The 25592-nt window shown below is 34.8% G+C and overlaps 1 protein-coding gene across 1 annotated transcript in view; it reads right to left on the bottom strand.

Annotated features, from left to right (window-relative positions):
- The window catches only part of LOC149799929 (neuroligin-4, X-linked-like), a 391654-nt gene extending 366300 nt beyond the window's left edge, over positions 1-25354 (bottom strand). The window contains exon 1 of the mRNA XM_089959388.1: positions 23630-25354. Within this exon, the coding sequence (XP_089815514.1) occupies positions 23630-24077 (448 nt within the window). The 5' untranslated portion in view covers positions 24078-25354. The remainder of the gene's footprint in view (positions 1-23629) is intronic.
- Positions 25355-25592: the final 238 nt, after the last annotated feature.

Genomic DNA, 25592 nt, shown 5'->3' on the forward strand with positions numbered 1-25592 from the left:
TTTTGAATAAATGAAATAGTAAACACAACAACTAGACTGATTCTTCCTCAGATGTTAAGTGCGAGAATTAGCAATGTTTCACGTTAACAAATATTATATAAAAAGCTAAGACACAAAGTAGAATCAGGATGAAGGCTAAAATTAAATTTTTAGAAATTCTAAAATATCAAGAAGATAAAATATATAAGTAAGCTTAAAATTAAAAAGAAACTTGATCAACTTCAGGTAGACCAGGTTTATAATAGGTGAATTCCAACGTCCTAGTCTCAGATTAAGATAAACATGTTTACCTTCATTAATTATGATCCTGATATTAAATCCGCACTCATATAGACATATTAACTATGTGCTGGACAAATGCATAATGAGCTTGGGAAAGGTCAAATCCAAAAGAAAATTATACATAATTTATAATTGGGGGGAGGGTGCACTAGCAAATGCAAATTAAATATACATAACATCACAAATATGTAGTCTGTGCCGTGACGAAACAAATGCAGAGAACAAATTAAAGTGAACAACATATGTATCTGCAAATGAGTTCGATAATGTATGTATGTATGTATGTATGTATGTATGTATGTATGTATGTATGAATGTATGTTTGCTTGTATATATATATATATATATATATATATATATATATATATATATATATATATATATATATATATATATATATGCCTGGGTAATGTTTATTTCAATACAAAAAGAATATATATGTACTGCAGAAAACGGCCAGTACATAATGTCATATAGCACATCCAATTATATAGTTTAGAAGTTGAGTTCGAGTCACTAAATTATATTATTGATTAAGACAACTCATAACAGGGTGTTCAGATAATTCTGCCATACAATTTACTACACCTTAAATGGGCAATGTTTCCTCTGTGCTCATAAAACAGGATTCAGAGTTCAAGGAAATATAAAGATAAAACGGATATTGGCTATAAATATTGGCAGAGAAAGTAATATGCTTCACTAAGAAAACCGGAAACAAAAATACCGCTATGACAAATTTACGGATAGAGCAGATAATTGTTATATTTCCATCACCGCTATTAAGTAACTTACACTTATAACCATGAATTTGATTAATTTGTCGAGAAGCACGATGGGAAAGGTCTTATTTAATTAGTTTGCATCAAAATTAAAAGTTGAGTCTTTAACATATTGTTTTAGGTTTATATTCTTTGACGGTTCTAAAGAAATACATTTGCTTGTCTTTATTTGGTTTAAAGTGCACATGTATAATAAATAGATGAGTGTATTGTTTTTCCTTCTCTAAAACAATATTTGCGTAGACAAATTATTTTCGCCGTGACCGACTCAATCTGTTAAAGGATGAGTTAAAACGTATATTTTTCAGTAATATTTCAATAAGCAATGTTTTGTCGGATATGAGTCAAATAAAATGTCATAGATCTCGACGAAAACTGAAGAACTCAAGTTATTCATCACATTCTTGTTTATGTCAGCTGCCATCGTTGGCGATGTAGATTGCGCGAGCCACAGCTCCTCCCTTAAGGTAATCATGGTTTTAAATGACAAACGCAATTATCTTGACTTGTAAGAAGACGTGTAATCCCGTCAGAAAAGTTTTCATTATACTGTTGGAATTAGAGGTATCTCAGCCATGTAGATCCCATAAGCATATAAAAAGACACATTTGTTATGCTGTTTGTCTGGAAATTAGGCTACAAGTGGAAGAAGTTTCGCCTGGAACAGTATCAAATGCAAGGCATGATTACTAAGAATATCACAGACGACTAAAAACCGTTCCTCGTAGGAACAAACTGTTGAAAGATTATCTTTTGGAGGATAAACATGAAACGGTGTTTCGTTGTTTTGAGGTTTAACGCCATTTCTCAGCAAAAGGTATACAATACATGGCGGCCAGTATAACTGCATGACGAAGAATAAAGGGAGAACCCCAGTAAAAGTCACCGACCCACGGGAATCTACTGGCAGCTTTCTCATATACCCACACTAACCGAGCCCTAGATTGGAACTCACGCGGACAGATACGAGATAGCATTGATCGGTAAAGGCGATCGCTTTATATCACTCGGTCACTCGGGGTCCCCGAGAAACAGGCAAATGAAAGATGGGATACAACAGGGGTGTTATCTTTGCGGTTATTTAACTGATGAATAACACCACAGAAATGCCATCTTTTTACTTAGACCTTTAACTGCCATGCTTTTACAAATAGTTGCACTTTTGTTAAAACCATTATTTATTACTGTTTAGTGGTCAATAGCTTTATAGCCTTACATAAACCTGTGACCATCACAGTGAAAACAATATAGAATTGTACAAATGCGCTTGAAATGAATTATCAAAATTCTCCAAGAAAGTCTGCCATGTTTGCTCTGTAGTATAAATTGTTTTGGAGAACTTAACCCAGCATAACCACAGTTCTAGCCAACTTTAAGCAGACAACTGACATAACCCTAAATAATGATTGTGCGTATATATGTTTTTGTTGTTTCAGCGTAATTTCGCAGACCACGATAAGCTATACCTGGCTGCCAGTAAAACTGTTGGAGGAAGAACAGGGTTAAAATCCACCGACCAACAAACCTGAGATTCGAACTCGAAGTGAGATGACAGTGATCTGTAATCAGGTGCTTTAGACAGACCACTCGGCCCCACATGAATTAAAAAACCCACCACGGCTATGTATTTTAAAGTTCCTTTTTCAAATTGCGATTGAAGCAATTTGATATATCGATATTAGCAGAATGTTTTCGAATTTGTATGACACAGTGATTCAAAATGTTGTTTTTCTTAAAAGAGTTGCATTAATCACAAATTTGTTTTTTGAATATAAAAAATATAATTACATTTATGATCCTTCAGTGACATATTTGCATGTCTCACCTATGACTACATAGTAGCCAAGTGGAATGTTGTACAAGATATTCGGGCCAAATTCAACTTTGGAGAAAAACATTTCGGATTAATACTCGGCCCGCCTCTCCTAGAAAAAATGTCATTGTTTAGTTTTTTTAACTGGCACATGTTAATTTGTATATCATAATTAACATACGCACAGCATAATCATTTAGTATAAGGTATTGACCATTTTATTTCGGGGAATCAGAACAAGAATTAAAATGTTCCAGGCGCGTAACCCACAGCATTTAATTTTTTGTCCCTAGTACTATTGCAGTAAAGAGTTGTATGTATCGCATTATGTTCACGAAACACGGAGTACCGAAGCAATTTTTTTGTTTGTATCTAGTTCTAATGAATATGTAAATAATATGGTTTCAACAATAGGCTGCTGCTCCTTTACTCTCAAGATAGTGACGGAATTTCCACGTATTACAGACAGAATTAAATAGGGGTGAAAACATTAATAATCAAAGTTTTTTCTGGTTTGTCCACCTCTCGTTCTCGCTCATGCAATATGGATAAATACACGCGGAAATCGGTGGAGAGAGAGAGAGAGAGAGAGGTGAAACCCTTGTACTTGAACTTACACCGTTAACCGTCAAGAATATGAGTCCTGAGTTTTCACTGATTAGCAGTCTGACATAATTCGATCTCACTTAGCTAGTGAAATCTTCCTTGACGCTATATTTTACAACTGCACAATAAATGGAAATCACATATATAGGGTTGCTGCCCCCGGGCATAGACGAATTAGTGTTATTTGCAACAAAAGCAGTGAAAATGAACGATCTTTATTGCACGCGCTTTACTTATGAAATTAACATTCATGCTCACACTCAGCTTTAAATATATATTTTTTCATTAAATGAAACAATATTGGGTTTCACACCTGGGTTCATTCCTAAAAATGTATTAAAAATCAAAAATATGACTTCCAGTTTAGAAAAAATTAAATACAACAGAAAAACAAGGTAACAATTAGTATATTAATAGACACGAAACATTTCAAAGGTAAAGAGAATAAACATATAGGTATATACATGTAGTTAAGTAAACATGATACTAATGTGAGAGATCGTAGAAAGATGAAAATGAGAGGAAGAGAGAGAAAATTCGTTTCCATAGTTACGGTCACTTTTGCCACATGGTTTATTTTATACATTTATTATATACAAACTAAATGTTATTATTTAAAAGGTCTTGTTTCGTGGGTATATTTCTGAATAGCTAGGAATATGATCAAATCCTACGTGAAAATCTGGCGACGACAGATTGGGGTCATGCTCTGATGACATTTGAATTAGACAATGGTAATGAGCGGTCAAAAATCTGAAAGTGAATCAAATCGTTCGGTGCTCATTCATGCTCAGTCTCCAAATGCGCAGATATAAGTCTTCATCTGATTGTTTTTTTAATTAGCGAAAATGGTAATAACACAGGTTACCAAAGCATGACTCCTAAGCGGTCGATGTCAGATCTTCACGTATAACTGCGGAGATCTGATTTCAGTCAAATTGCACTGAAGTATGCACACGTTCTTCGAAAGTAAGCTACATTGTTTACAATATAAATCACGCATATATGAAAAAGCCGGTCGAATTAATGCATTGTTTTTATTTTTGATGTTTTGTTTTGGTTTTTTTTAAACCTATAATACAGTTCTAAGAAGAAATTATTATCATTCCATCTCTTTCACCCTAACCGTGTTGGCTGGTCAAACAGCAAATCTACCAACATTGAAACAGAAAAGGATGACTTCTAAAACAAATTCCTTAAAGTGAGCCTTCCACCCACCCCCACCCCCAACCCCCCCCCCCTCTCTCTGTGTCTGTAGCGTATCTGATTTTCGCACGTGGCATGCAAGGATGTATCTGGATTTATCAATGATGATAACATTTAATGACAAAGCGACCAACTCAAAAGGGGAAAGGGAGAGAGATGAGCAGGATACATATAATCCTATGATCGGCAGCAATGTAAATTTAATTATCAAAATAAATTAGTTAAACTGTGAATAAGTTAAAATGTTTGAATTGGCTCTTGGTCGTTTGTCATTTCTGTTAAGAAACTAACCTTACAGTATTTAATGCTTAACTTTATTCCTTTAAATCATTTGTCATGATTATTTCATAATTGTCTTTTATTTATTAAATCAATATGAATTAAAATTGACCCCCCCAACTACAACAAAAAAAAACCCAGCAGCAGGGAAGCCGAACAGACCAATGGTCGAAAAACGTAGAAATGTCGAAAATAAGCCTTCCTACGGATGATCGAAAAAAAGAAAAGTGTCGACAAAATTTAAAAAAAGCGTCGACACTTTACTGAGAGAGTCTCTAATGGAATTTTTCTAATTGTCGTTGGTGATTTTTTCTAGTTTATTATGCACGTTGTTGACGCAATTACGTCAACGCGAGGTCGCGCCTTCCCTGCTGCTATTAATTAAAAAAATTATTGTTATAATAAAATGGTTCATCCAGAATCTCACACAGCTAGATAGCACGAGAACGATTAGAAGCAATTAAGAAATTTCTTCCTGTTAGAGACTCGTTTAGAGAAAACTTATGAGCGCAGCAACAATCACAAGTTGAGTACGAGGAAGACACTAAAATGTTATTTAAACCCGTCACTACAGCTACTGAAAAAGCTTCAGCGGTTGCTGAAAAAACTATATGGGAAGATATTAAGGAGGACGAGGAGGAGAGGAAAAAGGGTATTTTTCCAGTATTAAAACAATCCTCAGAACAAACTGAAAAAATAGCAAGAAGAACTAAACACACAAAAACGATTTTACGAGATCTTCCAGCTGATATAGCTGCGGCTCAACCTCCACGCGTCGATGAAGAAATACTTGAAGGTATTGGAAAACGTCGTGCTGAAATAGGTGATATAAAAGATCGTGTACCAGAAACAGAAACAGAGCAAGCAAGGGCTAGGGTTGATATGAAAGATAAATTTACCGAAAAAAGTATTAATGGTATAAAGGGACTTGAAAACGTAAATACATTAGCTGAGTTTATCGTAAGATCTTATAATCAGCCAGGAAAAATTTTAAAATCCGAGTACGCTGATGATGTTATAAGTCGTGATAAATGGCAAAAATGGATTTATCGTATATACTATGGTCTTGATCAAGCTATAACCTTTGATCCTAGATTTATTGACTTATCAAACGCAATAGAAATGTATTATGCACGAACACAACAACCACAAATACAACTTTCCCTACCACAGCAAAAACCACAAACACCACCACCACAGCAACAGAAAAAATCACAGATTCCTCAACGACAGAAAAACAACCTCCTCGACCACAATCTCCAGAAGAAGAATTTCACGATGCACCAGGTGCTACTGGTAGTGGTTTCGGAAATAATCTTGTTTGTCCTGATAATATCCTCAATGACGTGTCACGGTTAGAAGTTCTCATGGGGGAAAACGTGCCGGAAATAATTCACCAGCAATAATCAATGAAGCAGCTGATATTTGTCAACGATTATTTCGCGGCGGCATCATGGATATCGGTGTTTACCGAGAACTTATTGACGAGCTCGTTGATGATTAGTCACCGCGATTAGATAAATGGTAAATAAGATAAGATGATCATGTACAATAGACATTATAGACCTGTACCGGTCAGAGTAGTGAACGCATGACTACCAGTCTACGGAGCAATTTACGGAGATGGACTTGGTGATGTTATTCGGGGATTATTTAGAAGATTAGCCCCAAAAGTAGCACCCGTTGCAAAACAATTATCGATGAAAGCTATCGATGTTGTTCGTGAAAAAGCTCCTGGTGCAATTATCAATTTTGCTGGTAAGGCGTTCTCGGCGATCAAAGATAGACTAGCACGATTAATAAGACGAAAACGACGACCAGTAAAATTACCGAGTACTGAAGTGATGCCCGCAGATGTCAGTAAAATAATAAATCAAGCCGCAAATAAAAAAACTAGCAGCGTTGATGGATCAAGAATCTGATGAAGTACAAAAAAATATTACTGCAAATTTAATAGCAGGAAGTGGTCTTCGTCGACGATGATTTAGATCGTAGTAATTGCAATAAAATGTTTAAACGCGTATCCGATCCAGCATTTGACATGGACGTACCGATTTTTAAAGATGAATCAGTACGTGATTATCAATTTTATTCCTATGACGCAAGACAACCAAATCAGAGGGGAAGAATATAATTACAGGTTCAGGATACAAGTAGATATTTCTTGCCCGCTGAGGCGTTTATTGAGGTAGAGGGTAAACTTGTAACGAATGTCGCAGATGATACGGCATATGGTGCCAATTTGCGTGTTGGTTTTGTCAATAATGGTATTATGGCGTTGTTTAGCAGCGCTACTTATATGATCGATGGGAAAAACATCGAGACAATTGAGAAAGATGTCGACGTTGCTACAACAATAATTGGTCTAGCGAGATATTCTGATGAATTCACAAGATCAGCCGGTCCATCAATGATGTTTGCTAAGGATATTACCAACAGCGCCGATCATGTTCAGTATATTAAGTTGCGAACGCCACAAAATACTGCATCTGATCCACAACCAGTTGCTGATGGTCCTGAATATGCAGCTAGACCTGCTGCTGCTTTTGATATTATAAAAAGTGTTAGTGCAACTTACAACTTGGGATTTGCAACACGCCGAGCAATGTTGAAGGTGACAATAGAGAGTTTTTGTGTGCGATTCCGCTGTCTCACATCTTTGGATTTTGCAGAAATGTTAGAAAGGTTATCTTTGGAGCTAAACATACAGTTGTGCTCGCAAGAAAAGGTGATGATAACGATGCGATCTGGCGAGCTGAAGGTGTTGCTGATGGCAAAGTAATTATAACGAAACTTTCGCTGTGGATGCCTGTATTAACTCCATCTATTGCTGAAGAACAAAAATTATTGTCTTTTATGGATCAAGGCGGTAAATCATTGCTATCATGGTTAACAGTAACCACAGATGCTGCTCAAAGTTCTATTCGGGGTTTATTTACATGGCATATAGCATCACAACAGGGTGTTTCTGCGCCACGACATATTTTTATTGCGCTGCAAAATACTGATCGGATAGGTAGACAGGAACGTTCACACATGATATTTGACAATTTCGGTGTTAGCGAGGTTTCGTTGAGGATAAATGGACATCAAGAACCAGCTGAAGATATATTGTTAAATTATACCACAAACCACGTAGCGCGTGCATATCATCGTTTGATGTCATTCATGGGACGTGATTTAAATGTGGATACTGGTTTGCAAATATCACAGTTAGATTTTACAAATCTATATCCGATTTATTATTTTTCGCTGGAACATCTTGATTTATCCAAACAATCTGTCGTTGATATACACTTCCGAGCTAGTGTTAATAACCCGCCAGGTGGTGGTATTGATTATAGAGCAATCGCGGTCATACTCAGCGATAAAGCCATGTTACTTGAAGGTGGTAGCGGTCGAATGAGAGTCATTGATGCACCAGTGGAAAATCTTTAATCGTGTTATTTAGAAAAAAGATATTTATATAAAAAATGTCATACAATCACGTTAATGTCACTCTGACTCCCGGTCAGGTGAAGAAACTTCAATAAAAAAAACGCCAACAAATGCGGAACAAAAATATCACTAAAGCGAGATCAGATTTCTAGTGGCGGTCAACACAAATTATCGTTGACAAATAATCAGATTAAACATCTCAATAAAGCGCTGAAATCAAAAACCGGAGTTCAATTTCATCTTTCTCCGAGTGCCATCAAGGACATGGTTAACACAGGTGGTATTTTTCCACTTCTCGCGGACATTCCGAGTTTAATAGCTGCTGCTGCTCCAGCCGTAGCAAAAGCAGCCGCGTTAGGTGCTGTTGGAACCGCTGCTGGAATGGCTTTAAAGAAAGCAACAGGAAAGGGATACAAAAAAAGGGACGCGGTCTAAGATTACCAGGATTTCGTTGGGGAAGAGGTCTGAGGCTTCCAGGATCACTTCGTTAGACGTTCCAGCATCAAATTTTGATTTACTTAATGCTGCTTAACAACTAAAAATATCTGCCTTTAGAGGTGTTTTCATGCGAGATCAATTACCACAACGACCAAACAACGTTGAAACGGGTATTATTAATCTTGACTCGAATTTAGGACAGGGTACTCACTGGGTATCATACACGGTTGATCAACGTGGAATTGTTTATTTTGATTCGTACGGATTAGCTCCACCCGTCGAATTTATCAAGTATGTCAAGCCACTTTATAAAAAAGTTTGGTATTCAACGCTACCAACACAAACAATGACAGATCCGCCAATATGCGGCCGGGAAGCAATTAATGTACTTAACGCCATATCAAAATCATCCAAACCGCCACATAAAGTTGTGCATGATTATACAAGTAACCGCTTCGTTGAGCGCAAGGTGTTTTAAACAGATCAAGGATCTCATATAATGGTTGATATTTACGGAAGATCTTCCTCTTGTAAGAAAAGTAAGAAAAAGTGCGATGACATCGATTTGTCAAAGTACGCGACTAAAGATGAACTCGCCGACATTATGAATCTTGCTGAAGTTGACCGAGATGAAGTTGTTGATTTTCAGGACCGATATGGTGTTTTAAAAACGAGTAACATCAGATGGAATGACATAGTTCGACGAGTACTCGGTGCGGTCACGGATAACATCCCTGTGTTTACTGACAGCGGAAAAATGAGAGACTCAAATATATCGTTTGCAACCATCAGAGATGAAATTGCAAGAAGCGTTGCTAATCGCGTGAAAAATACCGGTGACACAATGACGGAAGAACTCAGCATGAACGGGAATAAGATAGTAGTGTTAAGAGATCCAACATCCGACGAAGACGCAGCAACGAAAAAATGATTTGGTGTTTCGATGAAATATGAGCCGTCTGATAGACAAAAATCATTTATATCTCTAATAAAACGTTGCAATCACTTTTGACACGACTGATAAATGTCCTATTAATAACGTTTCATGAATAAATTATTACTATTTTAATCCAGTGACAGACGTACACATTTCTTTTTGAATCTGCATAAGGTTTATATATTTGTATCCGTTATATGTTTTCCATTTATGTAGCCGTACAAGGAACCATATTACTTGCTTTTATATCACTAACTACCTTCAAAGACGTGCTCCTAAAGCGCAAAGAAAGGTCAAAAGAAGTCATCTTTCTTTGGTGTACATCTAATACCAACATAATTTCTGAACCAATACGATCGATACCGGGCTAGTAGTCAATAGGTTTTCATGTTCTTTGAAGTTGTTAGAGATGATTCTAATTTAAGGCACGCATCATATTCTTAACTCAAGAGATGACTTCAATCAATACCATTCTGTAAAAACTACACTACAATTTCATCTTTGCTGTGAACGTTTTGGCGCCAAGAGGCTTGGTTCTTTTGATGAAATTAGTCAATGTTCTCTATATATACAGAAATAATAGCGATGCAGAAGTTAATTGAATATTTGCATCAGGAGGCTTTCAAGTAAAGAAGCACAACAAGCTGATAAAATCAGATTGGTCCAGACAATAAAAGAATAAAAATAATGAAACGCCTTTTAGTCCAAAACAAAATTTCTTCATAAAAGAAGAAGGTGTTTGTTCGTGTTTTGGTCTAGCTCAGAATATATAGTACAATTCAATTCTAAGTTTTCCTAGTTCAAGAACGAAACATTTTACGAGTGAAATGGACACGTTCCGTATTTTTCATATTTGTTATCTTGGTTTTGCTGTTCATGACAATAAAGTGTATTGCAATAAAGCGAAGAGTAGATGAAGTAAGTACGACAGAACGGAAAGATGGGATTAATTGAACAAGCTATGAAGAGGTCTCAGTAATCACAACAGAAAGACAAATGTTTAGGTGGGTGGGGGGTCACCAATCATATTTACCTCACTACGGGCTTCGTTATAACCTGACGCCATAGATTGGAATTAAAATTAAATCATAATTACATTATACATGAACGTGGGTACTAAGACGCAGGACGTAACAATTTCTTTTTTTTTTTTTTTATCACAGTGTACCAATCAGTTATTTACATGTAAAAAATATGTTGTCTGATTAGTAAACAAGCTTACAGCTTTGGCCGAATCTGACAGAATAATTTATTTTTATTTTTATACTTTTGTAGAAATAGAAAGGCAAACGAAAATCTGAAAAAGAAAACGAAGTGAAAGGCATACTGGCGCTCGACAGTGCTGTAAGCGTTGATCACGGCAGATTAAGTTGATACTGTAAAAGCATGGCATGTACAATCATAAATTTAAGACAAACACATCATCACCACATAATTCACAGAACGCTTGCTTTTTGTCCTTGTTAGTGTTGCCTGTCCTGGTCTGGTATCAAACTAGAGACCCTTTGATTAAGAGTCCGATGTTCTAGCAACGAAGCTACCATGCCTCGATCCCGATGATATAAAACATTGCTCAGTGGATTCACTGGATTGGATCAAAAAGTAATCGCTTGCAGCAAATGATAAAAAAGGGGTGTAGTATTTTACCGTATATTTTATCCAGACTGATGTCTGCAAGTTCACTGTGCATATACAGTTTGGGCATACGTAGACGATTATTTTCTATCAAAACGCGATGCTCACCTCAAAGTTAGTCTTACCTTCTGCCATTTTACGGTATGTAATATAATTATCTATGTAACTTAAAACAATATTTAATTCGGCTAGTTATTCATTTTTCGTTGTAATGAATTGTTTTGTAGATAATTTTCTTTTGCCAGAATAATAAAGAATTGCATTATCCCAATTATACCGTTGTCGTCAATCTTCTTTAAACTGAATGTCAGTATACGAATATGTTTCTGCTTAATATATTTTTGCATTGATGTATCTCAGTCATTGCTCAAGTATGTTTTATGGCAGGCTTTTGACTGAAATAAGAAACGATAGTACGTACGCTATTGTCTATTCTACAGACTGATTTTGACTGAAACGAGATGGAACAGTACGTACGCTATTATCTGTTCCACAGAGGGCTTTTGACTAAAATAAGATGGAAGAGGATATATGCTATTGTCTGTTCCTCGGAGGGCTTGTGACATAAATAAGAAGGAACAGTACGCAGACTATCCTGACAATATATTTACTTATTCCGGCTTGTGACGGAACTGATTGCAATGTATAAGCGCACATTTTCTCGTGCGGAAAGGTAGTGTGTTTCCGCCGTTCTGCAAGAACAAACATTTCTGTCCATCCATATTGATAGTATTATCTTTGTTTATGAACTAGCTTCAAGGGGATTATTTGCCGAAGGTAGATGATCCAAAGGCATTTCCTCATGAACCAAGTTAGACAGTAAAATACAGCATCCTACGTGGTATTATATGCTTCTTTTGTTTTAAATTTAGCGCAGAAACAACAATAGAAATCTCCACGGCAAGTAACCAGAACCAAGACCAGCAGCAAATGACAAACAATGCGTTATGTGGCCGTACACAAAAGCCAAGAGGTTGAGTTTAGTAAACATTTTATTTTCCGTTTAGGCTTTAACGGTGCTCTCTATTGAACATAAGTAACATACCTCACTGACCAGGATATGTCCAGGAAATTTCAGAGAAAATTAAGAGAAATGAATTAATGATATTCTTTGAGACTACACTAGGATATACTAATTGATCTGAATCATGGACAATGTATTTGCCATGTTCTTTATTAAAATGTCATTAACAGATTCTTCAAGAATAGAAGTTTCCATTTATTAAAAGTTTTTATATATATAAATAGGAACTGTGGCCTAAGTCAAATAGAGAACTTTATAATTTTGCTTAATGGGAGAATTGTTTTTTCGTGGTGTAACACCTTGATGCACAATCAATCTTATTATTGTGTTCAGTATTTCATTTGGGCTGGAATTGTTTCAATTCAAATTATTAATTCACTGGAAAAACAAAGTCCTCGTCTTTAATAATATTTTTGGACTGAGACATTAACTTTGAATTATAGTGAATTCAAACAAGAACTTCATAAAATTGTCTTATTTTGATTCATCAAAATACTGTTCCTATGTGACTTGTTTAGGCTAGAATAAACAGCAACACAATAAAGAGTGAAAACTACAAGCTATTAAAAATACAATAATTTATTTCCCAAACCAAATTATGTAAATATGAGAAGAAAACAAAAATAATATGAACTTACGGTTTTATAGAATCAAATCCCAAAATAATCCAAAAATAATCCGAGAATAAAATTTTAGTCGTTCTAATAACAAACTGTTCCTCTAATTTCAGGTTCCAATCCCGACGAAGAATCCAAGATGGAAGACGATGACGTATGCTGCAATATGTAGTGTTGATGTCTACAGTTCCTTGTAGAAACAAGAATCATCACTCTGGTTTCTGATAACTGAATAAATATTTATAAAAAGACTGTTCTTTTCCACAATATTACATGAGCACATGTATTTTCCAGAAAAATAACAGAATTAATCCTTTTGAATCCATGTAATTAGAAATGACCCCAAATCAAGTAATTTGAAATAACTCCAAACAACACAACATATAACTAACAATTTAACAGCCCAGCGTCTACTGAGATTAATTCTCCAAAACATGGATTATATGGGCTTTCTAAAATGTAAACAAGGGACACGTGATCATCTTATGGACGTTTATATAAGCCAGTACTTGTTACAGATCACGTTTACCCAGTGTGACAATGTTTATTGTTTATTGTTTATATCTTTAAGACAAAGTCCCATCATAGTCTTGCAAACAACCAATCATTTTAAAATAAAATAGAACTTGTTCATATAGTTTGCAACAAATTCTGAAACAAGGTCAGGATTTAGATCAACACCTGGTGTTTATAAACTAACAGTCAAGGTCAAACTAATTTTTAAAAAGAGTATCATTTCTAGTGAATACATTTACATTACAATATCATGTAATGAAAAATAAATATTAAAAAAAACACTGACTAACAATTAAATTGAAATAAATGCATATTAAATCAGATATAATTAAATCAAATAGACATAACAACTGTCGGCACATCATTACAATTCAGGCCATTGGTACGTTAGTACATCAGGGACTACAAGCAGTTACAGGCACAGTAACACCGTCAGCGTTGGAAATTATTTCAGATACCACTAAAGTTTATTTAGAACTTTATTCATTAGGACTTGCGTTAGAATATATAGTATTATTGTGGATTTAATTCGAAATACCGCAAGTTGCTTTTACATTTTCACTTTGCATTACTTGGGAAATAAATTGTTTGTTGAATTTTACAACACTTGTTGGGTTTCTTTCCTTTCTATCACTTATCATAGAGTATCATTACACATATATTTAATAATCAATGTAACAATTACATAAAAATACCCCGTGCTATGTAAAGTACAAGGTAAAGATTAAATAGTTCTGTCAAGTGGAGATACAATACGTTTCGTATATAATGATAATGATTACTGAATTTATAGTGTGTAAAATAGCCTGTATCCATTTACAGTTTATGCATGCATTGTACTTTTCGAGATTAAATATTTTTGTAACATATGTATTTCTTTGTAATATCTACGTACATCATCGGCCTGGGTTACCTCTTTGATTCCAAATATTACGTTTCTCTTGGCGAAAACTAAGTTGTTGGTGTGACTGCACTTGCTCTTGATCCATAGTAACATGTCATGCAGTGATGCCCGTGATATGTGACAATCTCGGAACAGGAGGTGTACCGTGACAGCATGTGGTGTGCATATACAAAGACGATCATCAGTGAAAATTTTCACCGCTTTAAGTAAAGTGTTTGTAACCAAGACAAAATGCAAACTTTTCGATTGTACCCTTTAAGACTGGGCCACTTTGTGGTTTTATATGGAAGTATGCAAATGGGGGTGGGGTCAATATTGTACTACCATGTTACTGCACTGAACATTTCATTTCCTTACTTAAATCGGTATGTCGTCATTTGCTATTACTTTCAATGAAAACATGTACAGCCTTTTTAATTTTAATTATATTGTGTTCGAAGCATTTTGTGAAAGTTTGTTTTGAATAACAATCACAATTTAAGTAAATTTTCTTTTTATATAATTTTATAGCCGTTAGCATGCTTTGCAATTCTAGAAACTGGCTCGAAGGAAAATTTGCGTTTAAAGTTGATGAACCACATCCAGGACTCATATACATGAACAAAGCCGTTTACACAATGGATGCAAGAAACACTCTTATCTTGCATTTGATGCTAGGACTGAACCATTCAAATGTTTGCCAAATGTTTACAGGTGAATGAGCATGGATTCATTTTAGTAATATCTTTACATCATGGATTAAGATTCTTTCTTATTGGCTGTACATAATCTGTCCCAAACAAACAGAAACGATCAATATTTGGAACTGAATGTTGCATGAGATGCTTCCATTTAGAATTCCCAGAGAACATTCTCCTAAATCATGCAAGTTTTAAAACAGCTGTCATTTTATAAAGATTTACCATCGTTATTCCTGCTTCATAATACCCTTATAATATGAACGAGCGTAATTTTGTCCACATTTATATTGTGCCTTCATGGAGTGATTGCGTACATTGGTATAATAGTAGGGTGAAATCGCTCTATTTGGAGTGATTGCGTACATTGGTATAATAGTAGGATGAAATCGCTCTATTTGGAGTGATTGCGTACATTGGTATAATAGTGGGGTGAAATCGCTCTATTTGGAGTGATTGCGCACATGGGTATAATAGTGGGGTGAAATCGCTCTATTTGGAGTGATTGCGTACATTGGTATATTAGTAGGGTGAAATCGCTCTATTTGGAGTGATTGCGTACATTGGTATAATAGTAGGGTGAAATCGCTTTATTTGGAGTGATTGGGTACATCGGTATAATAGTAGGGTGAAATCGCTCTTTTTGGAGTGATTGCGTTCTTTCATTTTTTTGGTAAATGCACAAAATCCTAATCTGCATGAAATGTTTCCTCCTAAATGAATGTGGTTTTACTGCCAATTCGAATAAATGTGTATTGTTTGCTAAAAATAATGAGTGCACGCCCCATCAATGCTTTTACAAGTACCTGTAATTAAACTTATATTTCTTAAATTTTTATAAAAAGGTCCGGTTTGGGAGGAACGCTCATTTTCTGATTTGAATTAAAAGAATATATGACAGCTATTAACGATCAATATGATCTGGATATATTCTTGGCACAAATTTGCAGTTCATTTTGGCTTTCATCCATAGGCAATAGTAGAAGCTGTACAATAATTATGTTTGATGTTCACGTGACTGATTAAATGTGCCCATTTCTCGTGTGATTTTGTTCCGTGTTGTGGTCTATTAACTTCTGTCTCTATCATATAGTTAATTACACATTAGCATTGTTATTGATGTAACGCTATTTCACTTCGATACAGAGCAAGCTTAAGGGATATTACATGAATGACTGAGTCCGATTTTCCATTACTATGTTACACTCATTGCTGTGCATCGAGTATTGACTCTAAAAATGCAGCCTATATCGGCAATCTCAGCTTTCACACTTAAGGGTTCCAAACACAATAAGTCTGGTGTTGATGCCTTTGCATAGTGCTACACACACACACACACACACACACACACACACACACACACACAGACATGCATGTATACATACATACATAGACACGCATGCATACATACATACATAGACATGCATGCATACATACATACATACATACATACACACATACATACATACATACATACATACATACATACATACATACATACATAATAATGATGACTTTGTATAGCGCCTAATCTTTAGAAGCTCTAAGTTCTTTACAACATTAGCCAACACCTATTAGATAAAAAACATAACGATATGATTACAAAAATAAACACCATGAAATTAGAAAACATTAAAAAAACATGCTGTGAATATTTATCGTAGTATTAGGTCTTTAAGTTTGTTCTTGCATTCGAAATAACTGAGTTTTGAGAGCTCTCTTGAATGTGATCACTGTGTCTTTGTGTCTAAGTTCAGTTGGCAATTCATTCCACGTTGCTGGGCCCTGGTATGCAAAAGAACGCTGTCCAGATGACTTTGTTTTCATAGTGGGAATAATGTGTATACGCCTGTCAGAAGAGGAGCGTAAGTATCTTGCTGGTGTGTACACATGGGTGAGGTCGGATAGGTATGTTTGACTAGAGTCCAACAGTGAAATGTAGCACAGAGAACAGATTTTGTGTTTGATTCTGGATCGAATGGATAGCCAGTGTAGGGTACAGAGCAGCCGGGAGGTGTGCTCTGATCATGGTACTCTAAGTATGATCCGAGCAGCTGTGTTTTGAACTTTTTGAAGTTTCTGGAGCAGATATTGAGATGAACCAGACAGAACTGAGTTACAATAGTCCAGTCTTGAAAGTACTAATGAACACGCAAGTGTTTAGTGGCATCAACTGAAAGATATTTGCGAATTGAGCTAATGCGTCTCAGCTGAAGATATGCAGCCTTGCATATGTTCATGACATGTTGGTGCAATGTGAGAGTACTGTCTAGAGTAACATCTAGGTTTCGTACTGATTGTGTGAATTTAATGTTGGTGTTGCTGATATTTATTGTTTGAGGTAAAGGATGTGAATGAGAAGGTCTTTGTGTTGTGATCAGAATGGCCTCAGTTTTATCATCATTCATCTGCAGCTTGTTACATGTCATCTATGATTTCACATCAGGAATGCACCTCTCTACACCTCGGATGGTAGCATCAACTACATACATACATACATACATACATACATACATACATACATACATGCATACATACATGCATACATACATACACACACACACACACACACATATATATATATATATATATATATATATATATATATATATATATATATATATATATATATGGCTGAATCACCTTCTCGTTTTGATGCTGTTGTTTAAATATGAAAATTGAACTTAAATATTATGAAACACATTGCAATGATTGATATAGACACTCTCATAGCAGTTATCAGAAAATCGTCGCAAATCACTCATTTTGCATATCTTTGTTTAACCAGTTTAGCCACTGATCAATCGGCATCGAACTGTTATATTACATTTGAATGGAGTGTTGCTAATAGGAAGATTCAGTAACACTCCTTTCAAATGTAATGTAACAGTTTTGAATGTTGTACCAAGAACACTGGAATGCAACTATATTTTTTAAAATGTATTCCCTCTTAATAAAGTTAATAAAACATTCTTCTCATTCATTCGATCCCTGCTTCCACATCACCTTCCAATGAACATCGCCGTGATGCATATACTGTATTGATTTATATACAATGAAGAATATTTGGTGCTTTCTAAGGACGTGAAAATCGTTTAGTGAAATATAATGCATGAAGCAATTCAGAGGTTTGCTTTCTATCGGATTATTAAAAGATATAGAAAGAGTTACAAATATCAACGTTGCTTTGATCTTGCATCTTCACTCCACAATCTTAAAGAACTCATGAAACAACATGTTTCAATGAATATACCTTATGCTTTGAACGTGATATACTCGATAAGAAAGCACTTGCACCAAGTACTCCCTGTCACCACACTTCTAATCTCTTTAGTGAAAAAATGAAGAATTCTCCATAAAAGAATGTTTTCAAAAATAAAACCGATTGCAAAACGTGCAAAATGAAACAAATCGACTCTTCTATTTATAGTCAGTAAACCCCCACTTACTAGATGATGAGACAGGACATATTGGGGGAAATAAATTAAAGTTGACTCTAGAAACATTTTAGATTGAAGGAATAAAATGGCAGACTACTTGTACTAACAATTATAAATGCCAGTTCAGCTGCTCGGTTCATTTGAAAAGGCGTGAAAGATTTTTAGGTTTACATTATCATATTATTGTATCGCTTGTGCGTAACTTACTTTTCTAGAAAGAGATGCAGCAATATTCATATAATGAGTTCTCAATTTACCAAACATGTTTCTTGTCTCTGTAAACAGAACTAAAAGAAATATAGAGTAGGCTCACATACTAGGCAGACATAGGGCAGAAACGAATGCGTGACTCTTATTTGGTGCTTTATTTATGAATACACCTATGTTCTTTTAAATGCTTGTTGCACTACAAGTAGCATTTTGAATCAAATTATATTTATGATAGTACATTTCGACGTCATTGCGGATTATCTACGTCAATGCTCTTTCTATTGCACACATTCAGAAACAAGACATATAAATAGTGATAAATCAAAATCACACGTTAAAAAAATTGATAAATACTTCTGTTAAACTTTAAATATGGTCGAGAAATATTATCTACATTACTGATTAAAATGGGACAATCATTAGTCAGCTACACTTTTAATCTCAAATTGTTAGTAATACTAGTTGCACAATTATATTTTTAGTCAAAACGGAAGCAGTTGCTGGGAGTATTATTATATTATATTATATTATATTATATTATATTATATTATATTATATTATATTATATTATATTATATTATATTATATTAAACTTGGGGGTAACAGCGTGTCAGCACAATAGTGGTTATACAGTGTGGATTAAAAGAAAAGTACTTAAATATAAAGAATTGCTCAAAACCTTTTAAATATGATCCTCTAAAACTAAACGTAAATAAGACGTCCAACATTATAGAAGTCAAAGATGTTAAAACTATATAAAATGTATAATAGATTAAATCAAGAGTACAAACACAAAACACAGTTATTCTCCACTCAAGAACAACGTGTCTCGTGGAAATTGGGTTCGTGGAAAGAACGAACATTCTTTTAATTTTTTAACATGGTGTCCAGAAGTTTGCAGACACTTTTTACAACACGAACAATATAAATGTTTAACATTCGTCGAGTTACAAGACACTTTAAAATTGTTTTACTGGGACTGAGTGAGTCAATTACGTGTTGATATTTCCAGGTTGTAGCATTACAGAAATAAGTAGACAATATGGTGCACATAATATGTGTGAATAATTTACGGTCATGCAAAATATTTTGATGAATGCCTGTCAAAGTGCGATTCAGATGCAGCACTTTTGCATGTATTTGAGATGGGGATTTAACATTTCTTGAAACTGAGAACCAGTGCAGACAGAGCTATCATTCAATATTTCTGTACGGGATGGATCTAGTTCCAGCAAAACCTGCACGACACATTGAATTTCTGAGTTTTTCCACTGCCACCAAAATTGTTGCCTTTCTTCCATAGCTATGTAACTGTAGTTAACCATATACATCACACGACTTAACTGACGATTCACACACTTCTTGAAATTAATGCTTTCAGCATGAGCTCTCATTATCTCTGGAGTTCGGATGCTTGTGCAAAATATTGCCAGAAGTCTAATTGCACGGTTTTGAAAGACAATTAAAAGAAAAAAAACATGATTGATCAACAAACCTGTCTGTATGGCAGTGTTCAAGCTCAAATATAAGTTATTTCCTATTCTCCTTGTAATATTGCTTTGGATAGTTTGTTGCAAAACTCTGCATACAAACTTTGACCATAGATCTATTACGAAGGAAGAAACCCTTTAAAATCTGTAATAAAATACTTTACCAATATTTGAATGTTTACGTTTTCTATACAATACTGAAAAACAGACAGGCAAATATTTTAAAAGTCTTTCTTTATTTATGATTTAAATATTGTCAATATTCTTTTCAAGTCCAGTCTTATTGCCAACCTCTTCATTTTGTACAAATATAAGCAATGAATACCTCATTAGGTTTGTTAAGCAAGAGTCTCTAAGGAGATTGGAATGAACGACGAAAGAAATGATTAATATGCCATCTAATCCTTTGTTTTCGTAGTCACCAAATTTCGTCGATCTGCAAACAAGCGATATTTTCGTACGTATTTCCATTCACATAGAGATCCCTTTACGTTGGGCCTTTAGACAGCCACATAATCCGGGAAAACGGATTCCACACGAATAATAATGACTTAAAAGCTGACAACATGACAGCGTAAGCTTTAATTCTCAGCTGATGCTTATTTGAGTGCGTATGTAGGTTAGTATTTACCACGTCCACTTGTCTGTCCTTCTCAAAAAGTCTCTAGAGTAAAACCTGTGAAGTGCTTGGTTAGAAATTAAACGTACTTTTTTATTCTGTGAGATGAAGATGATGGTATAAGTGGATATAGACAGAGCTTGTACTATTAAAGGAAAAGAAGCTGTGCTCAATATATATATATATATATATATATATATATATATATATATATATATATATATATATATATATATATATATACCACATACATTAAAAATAACATGGCATTATGGCCTTTAAAGTGTTGGTATAAAGCGAATTGATTTACCAATACTATTGCTATATCAAACTGTGATCCGTCCGTGGCACAATAATACGAATATATAAACATTCTTTCTACTGCAGGCCTATAGAACATTGATGAATTTGTACTCATTCATTGAGCATGAATGGCATGAAAATAACGATAAAATGTAATAATAATGCCTGTTTTCTAAATGATATTAAATGATTAAAATGGTTCACGAATCCTTTCTTTTTTTCTATTCTCTCGTGCGTAAGGGACAAATAAATCAAAATCTGGAGTCAGAGAGAAAAACATAATGCGCTGGACGAAAACATTAAAACTGAACTTGTACCAAGTAACCTACAGTAATCTGGTTTGTCGTAACAGTGTGTTTACGCTTTCGTTAGATCTATGTACAGTGTTCATAATATCAATAATACATAGTTGCAACAGCCAGTCGACACTAGGCCTATATGTTAAATTTCTACGTTTCGAGGCACACATACTGCAGCATATTTAATGCTTTGTTTACTTTGTTTCTTAAACCTATTACAATGTTCTAAAACTTGATTATTAATTATTCAATATAAAAATGTCCTAATTGTTAGCCTCTCTCTCTCGTACGATCGATCGATCCATCGATCGATCGATCGATCAATCGATCGATCGATTATCGTAGCTAGATGCGGGCGGAAGATCATGAAAATACGAGCGTTGGCGATTTTCGCTTGTGTCGTATGACGATGTCTTTGGACCTATGAAAGATGGTAAAGTTTAGTCAAACCCTCCAAAGGGGAGTGAGAGAGAGAGAGAGAGAGAGAGAGAGAGAGTTAGAGAGAGAGAGATAGAGAGATAGAGCAGTGGCGTCACTAGGAGGGTGCGGAAAGCACCGGGTGACACCATCAGAGGATGACACCAATATGACTGTTTATACAATTTTTTAATTTTTGTGCAGGAAGGAGGTCTATGGGCGTGACACCATGAGTTACCGCACTGGGCGACAAGAACCCTAGTGATGCCAGAGAGAGAGAGAGAGAGAGAGATTTATAATCTTTAGAAATGTTAATTAAAGCAGAATAATGACTTAGATGAACTGTCAATATATTAAAATATTTTAATTACCTCTTGTTGGTTCGTCATTTTGCTTAGTTTCTATTCCATGCTAATTTCCATACTCCAGTACGTGAATGCCCGACAGTTCAGGTTCAGTGTACAAGAGCCTAACCGTGTTTGTAGTGCACTATTTTCTTCATAAAAACGATATTTCATGTTTAAATCATGAGTGTGTTTTATATTGATCTAATAAATCTGAATAAAATTAGAAACTCAGAAAGAAAACAATAAACTTTTCAATTTACATGTGTGATTGTGAACAAGAAAAATCGCAGAACTACATTTTGTAGCGGACACACTCGCAGGGATGTGAGGAGATCATTCACCCGGTCAATACACAGTTAACCGGAGCATAGCTTAACTCCATTCAAAGTGCAAATATGACTTCAGAAAATTATATGTTTTTAGATAAATGCGGTTTTCATCATTTCATTAGCAAAGTATATTAATTTCAGACATAAATTTATTAAGTCAATGCCAAACAGTTTCGCTATTTGAAAATACAAAACACAAACACGTACAAAATATGTCCCTTTACGTGTCACGTTAGTCTACACTTTGTTCACGATACAGCAACTAAACATGCACTTACAGGTCTCATTGATAAAAATAAATTTTTGCGACAAATATGAAAATTTGTATTGAACTCGAATTTTACTTTGGTCTAGTTTAACTAATGTCTGTATTTTATTATAAACATGAATTGCATTGTACAAGAAGCAGGACATAAACGTTATTGAAGGTTTGGTATTCCATGATACATGTGTGGAAAAATCATTATTGGTTGTAAGCTATTATTGTACTAAGTATTTAATATTAAAGCCTGAAAAGTGGATCAGCTAAGATATAGCTACATGTAGTCCAAACGATTACTTTGCAATTAATATATAAGATAAAATTAGCTTGCAAATAAAGACCACGTTAGACGTTTGTAGTTAAATTATTATATTTGACCTACTGTGATTGATATTACCCTTTTGAAATATGATTCTCCACACTAATATAGTTTATACTGTATAGCAGTGCTGACCTTTAATTTGTTTTAACTGTGCTTCACATTATTTTCTAGTACTTAATTTCTTTTAAAAAATATTTCTTATACTCTTTTCGTTTGTATCGCTCCGCAATTTTTTTATGTTCTCTTTGACAACGTATATAAATATCTTACCAAAATAAAATGTACTATTCATTTAATATTTAAGGCATATAAAATAGACAGTTAGTCTATAAGTATTTCTTGGAAAAGAATTACCCATTTTTTGTTTAACAACCCGAACTCACTCGTTTTAAGCGATAGGACCATATTGTTTGGTACTGATATAATTCGAAACTTACCTTGACTGGATACAAATACATTCAAAGAAAGGCACTCTTCGTCCTGTTTTCTAATGCTCACGGATTGTTGTATAACCTGATAAATATTAGTGTTCACCAATTCGTTCTCACTTAACCATTTCTGCGGGCACAGCACGGACGAATTTTGCTTAGAAGTATCCTTTACGTCTTTCCATTTTGATGGTGAGCTAGGGGGCATGAACCTAAGAACATTTCCACGTACCCCTTTCAAAGACGCATATGGGATATTGAAAAATGACGTTATCTTCTTTAGTTTATGATCTCGATGAAATTCAACGAATACACCCCGAATACGCCCGTCTTTGGTTTCTATGACCCTTTCGGCAAGTTGTCGCACAATCACGGGTGCTATGCTGCACTTAATAAGACAAGAAAGCACCAAGCAAATAAACTTTACGATGTTGAAGATCATAGTGATATTTATCATCGGCAAGGAAAGACAAATCAATTCTCAGACATCTTCTACATTGCCAATTACGATATTGCAGTTCAACAGTAAATAAGATCCAAGACAATGAGAAAGCTAGTAACCATTCAAAATATATTCTTCTTTCACAACCGGATGTAGAATCTCTACATATGCCAAAGAATTTACTCGTATACAGGAGCTATTGCTGTCCTAAAACTCTTCAGGTTTGGATTTTGTTTTATCAAAATCCATCGCGCGGACTACGTTGAAGTTTTGAAAACTTTGTGTTCGAGAAATATTGATTACTGCCTCGCTATAACATTTCGAGTGCAAAGCTGGTAGAGTGTGCAAATAAATCATAGCCTCTTGTTTCATACCCACAGACAGAAACATTCTTGACCTGTCAATATTAACGAGATTCAGATATGTTATATTTTCTACGCAGTTCTATCACTGGTCTTATGTCGAAATCATAAATCTTAGTAAGTGTGCCCGTACCTAATGATCGTATACACGGGAGATTCGATGAAAATGTTCGTACGTTGAACAGTTTAACAATTATGTTTATTGGAATTTAGTGATAAGCGATTCCCCTGTAAACCGATACAAATTAAGTGTTTTCAAGTGGCTCCCTTTGAAAATAGCATCATCTTAAGACACACCATAATGCCAGTGATGTATTCTTGTTATAAGTTTGAATATCATTTGCAAATTAAGGCCACACTGCTAACTTTACATTAATAATTGTCAGTCAGTTTTGGGGTTTTGGTAAAAATTAGAAAATATTATTCTCCTTCCACTAAACAAACGCATATATTTCATTTCATTTCCGGCAAATTGTATCAAACATATAACTCCTGAATTGTTTTATTTTGAATTGTAGTGCAATAGTTTTTAACTGATTATTCTTTACCTAACTTACACCCTGGAAATTGATAAAATTGATGCAATCAAAGCATGGCTGGTTACCTAAACCTTTGTAGTTTAAATCCATATGAAAGGTAGCAGGTTTCATTGGTGAAAACCACCAGGCAACAATAAATCAGTCTATCAAATAATCCATGAATAGTTCATGTCTTAAAAGAAATCTAATTCTTGTGTATGTTCCTACGAATACGACTATTTTTTCATTATCCAAATTTGCGCACGTTAATCGCAGACTCGTTGATATTATTAATTTTGATATCCGCAATCGAAGTTAAATCAAAACACTTTTCTCACTGAATTGTTGTGTGAAGAGGTTGCGAGCGATAAAACGTGGTTAATGTACGTCTTTGTGTCCACTTGAATCCATCGCTGTTCACGAGATTTCCTTTACTGAGGTATCATATAATAAAACTATTGACTGCGGACCAAAATAACAACTTCGCATTCTTCTCTGTGTTCTCGGTTCGTATAATTCGTTATCTACTATCATAACAAGAATAAAGTCGAAAGTCATAAAGATTGATTTGATTTTGTCTCGCTAATACATAGCTCATAGAATTTGTTTTGTTTTTTTGTTGCTGTTGCTATTTCATGCAACAGAGGTTC

Source organism: Sinohyriopsis cumingii, chromosome 5 (assembly GCF_028554795.1).
Source record: "Sinohyriopsis cumingii isolate HCF-2022 chromosome 5, ASM2855479v2, whole genome shotgun sequence".
NCBI lineage: Eukaryota > Metazoa > Mollusca > Bivalvia > Unionida > Unionidae > Sinohyriopsis > Sinohyriopsis cumingii.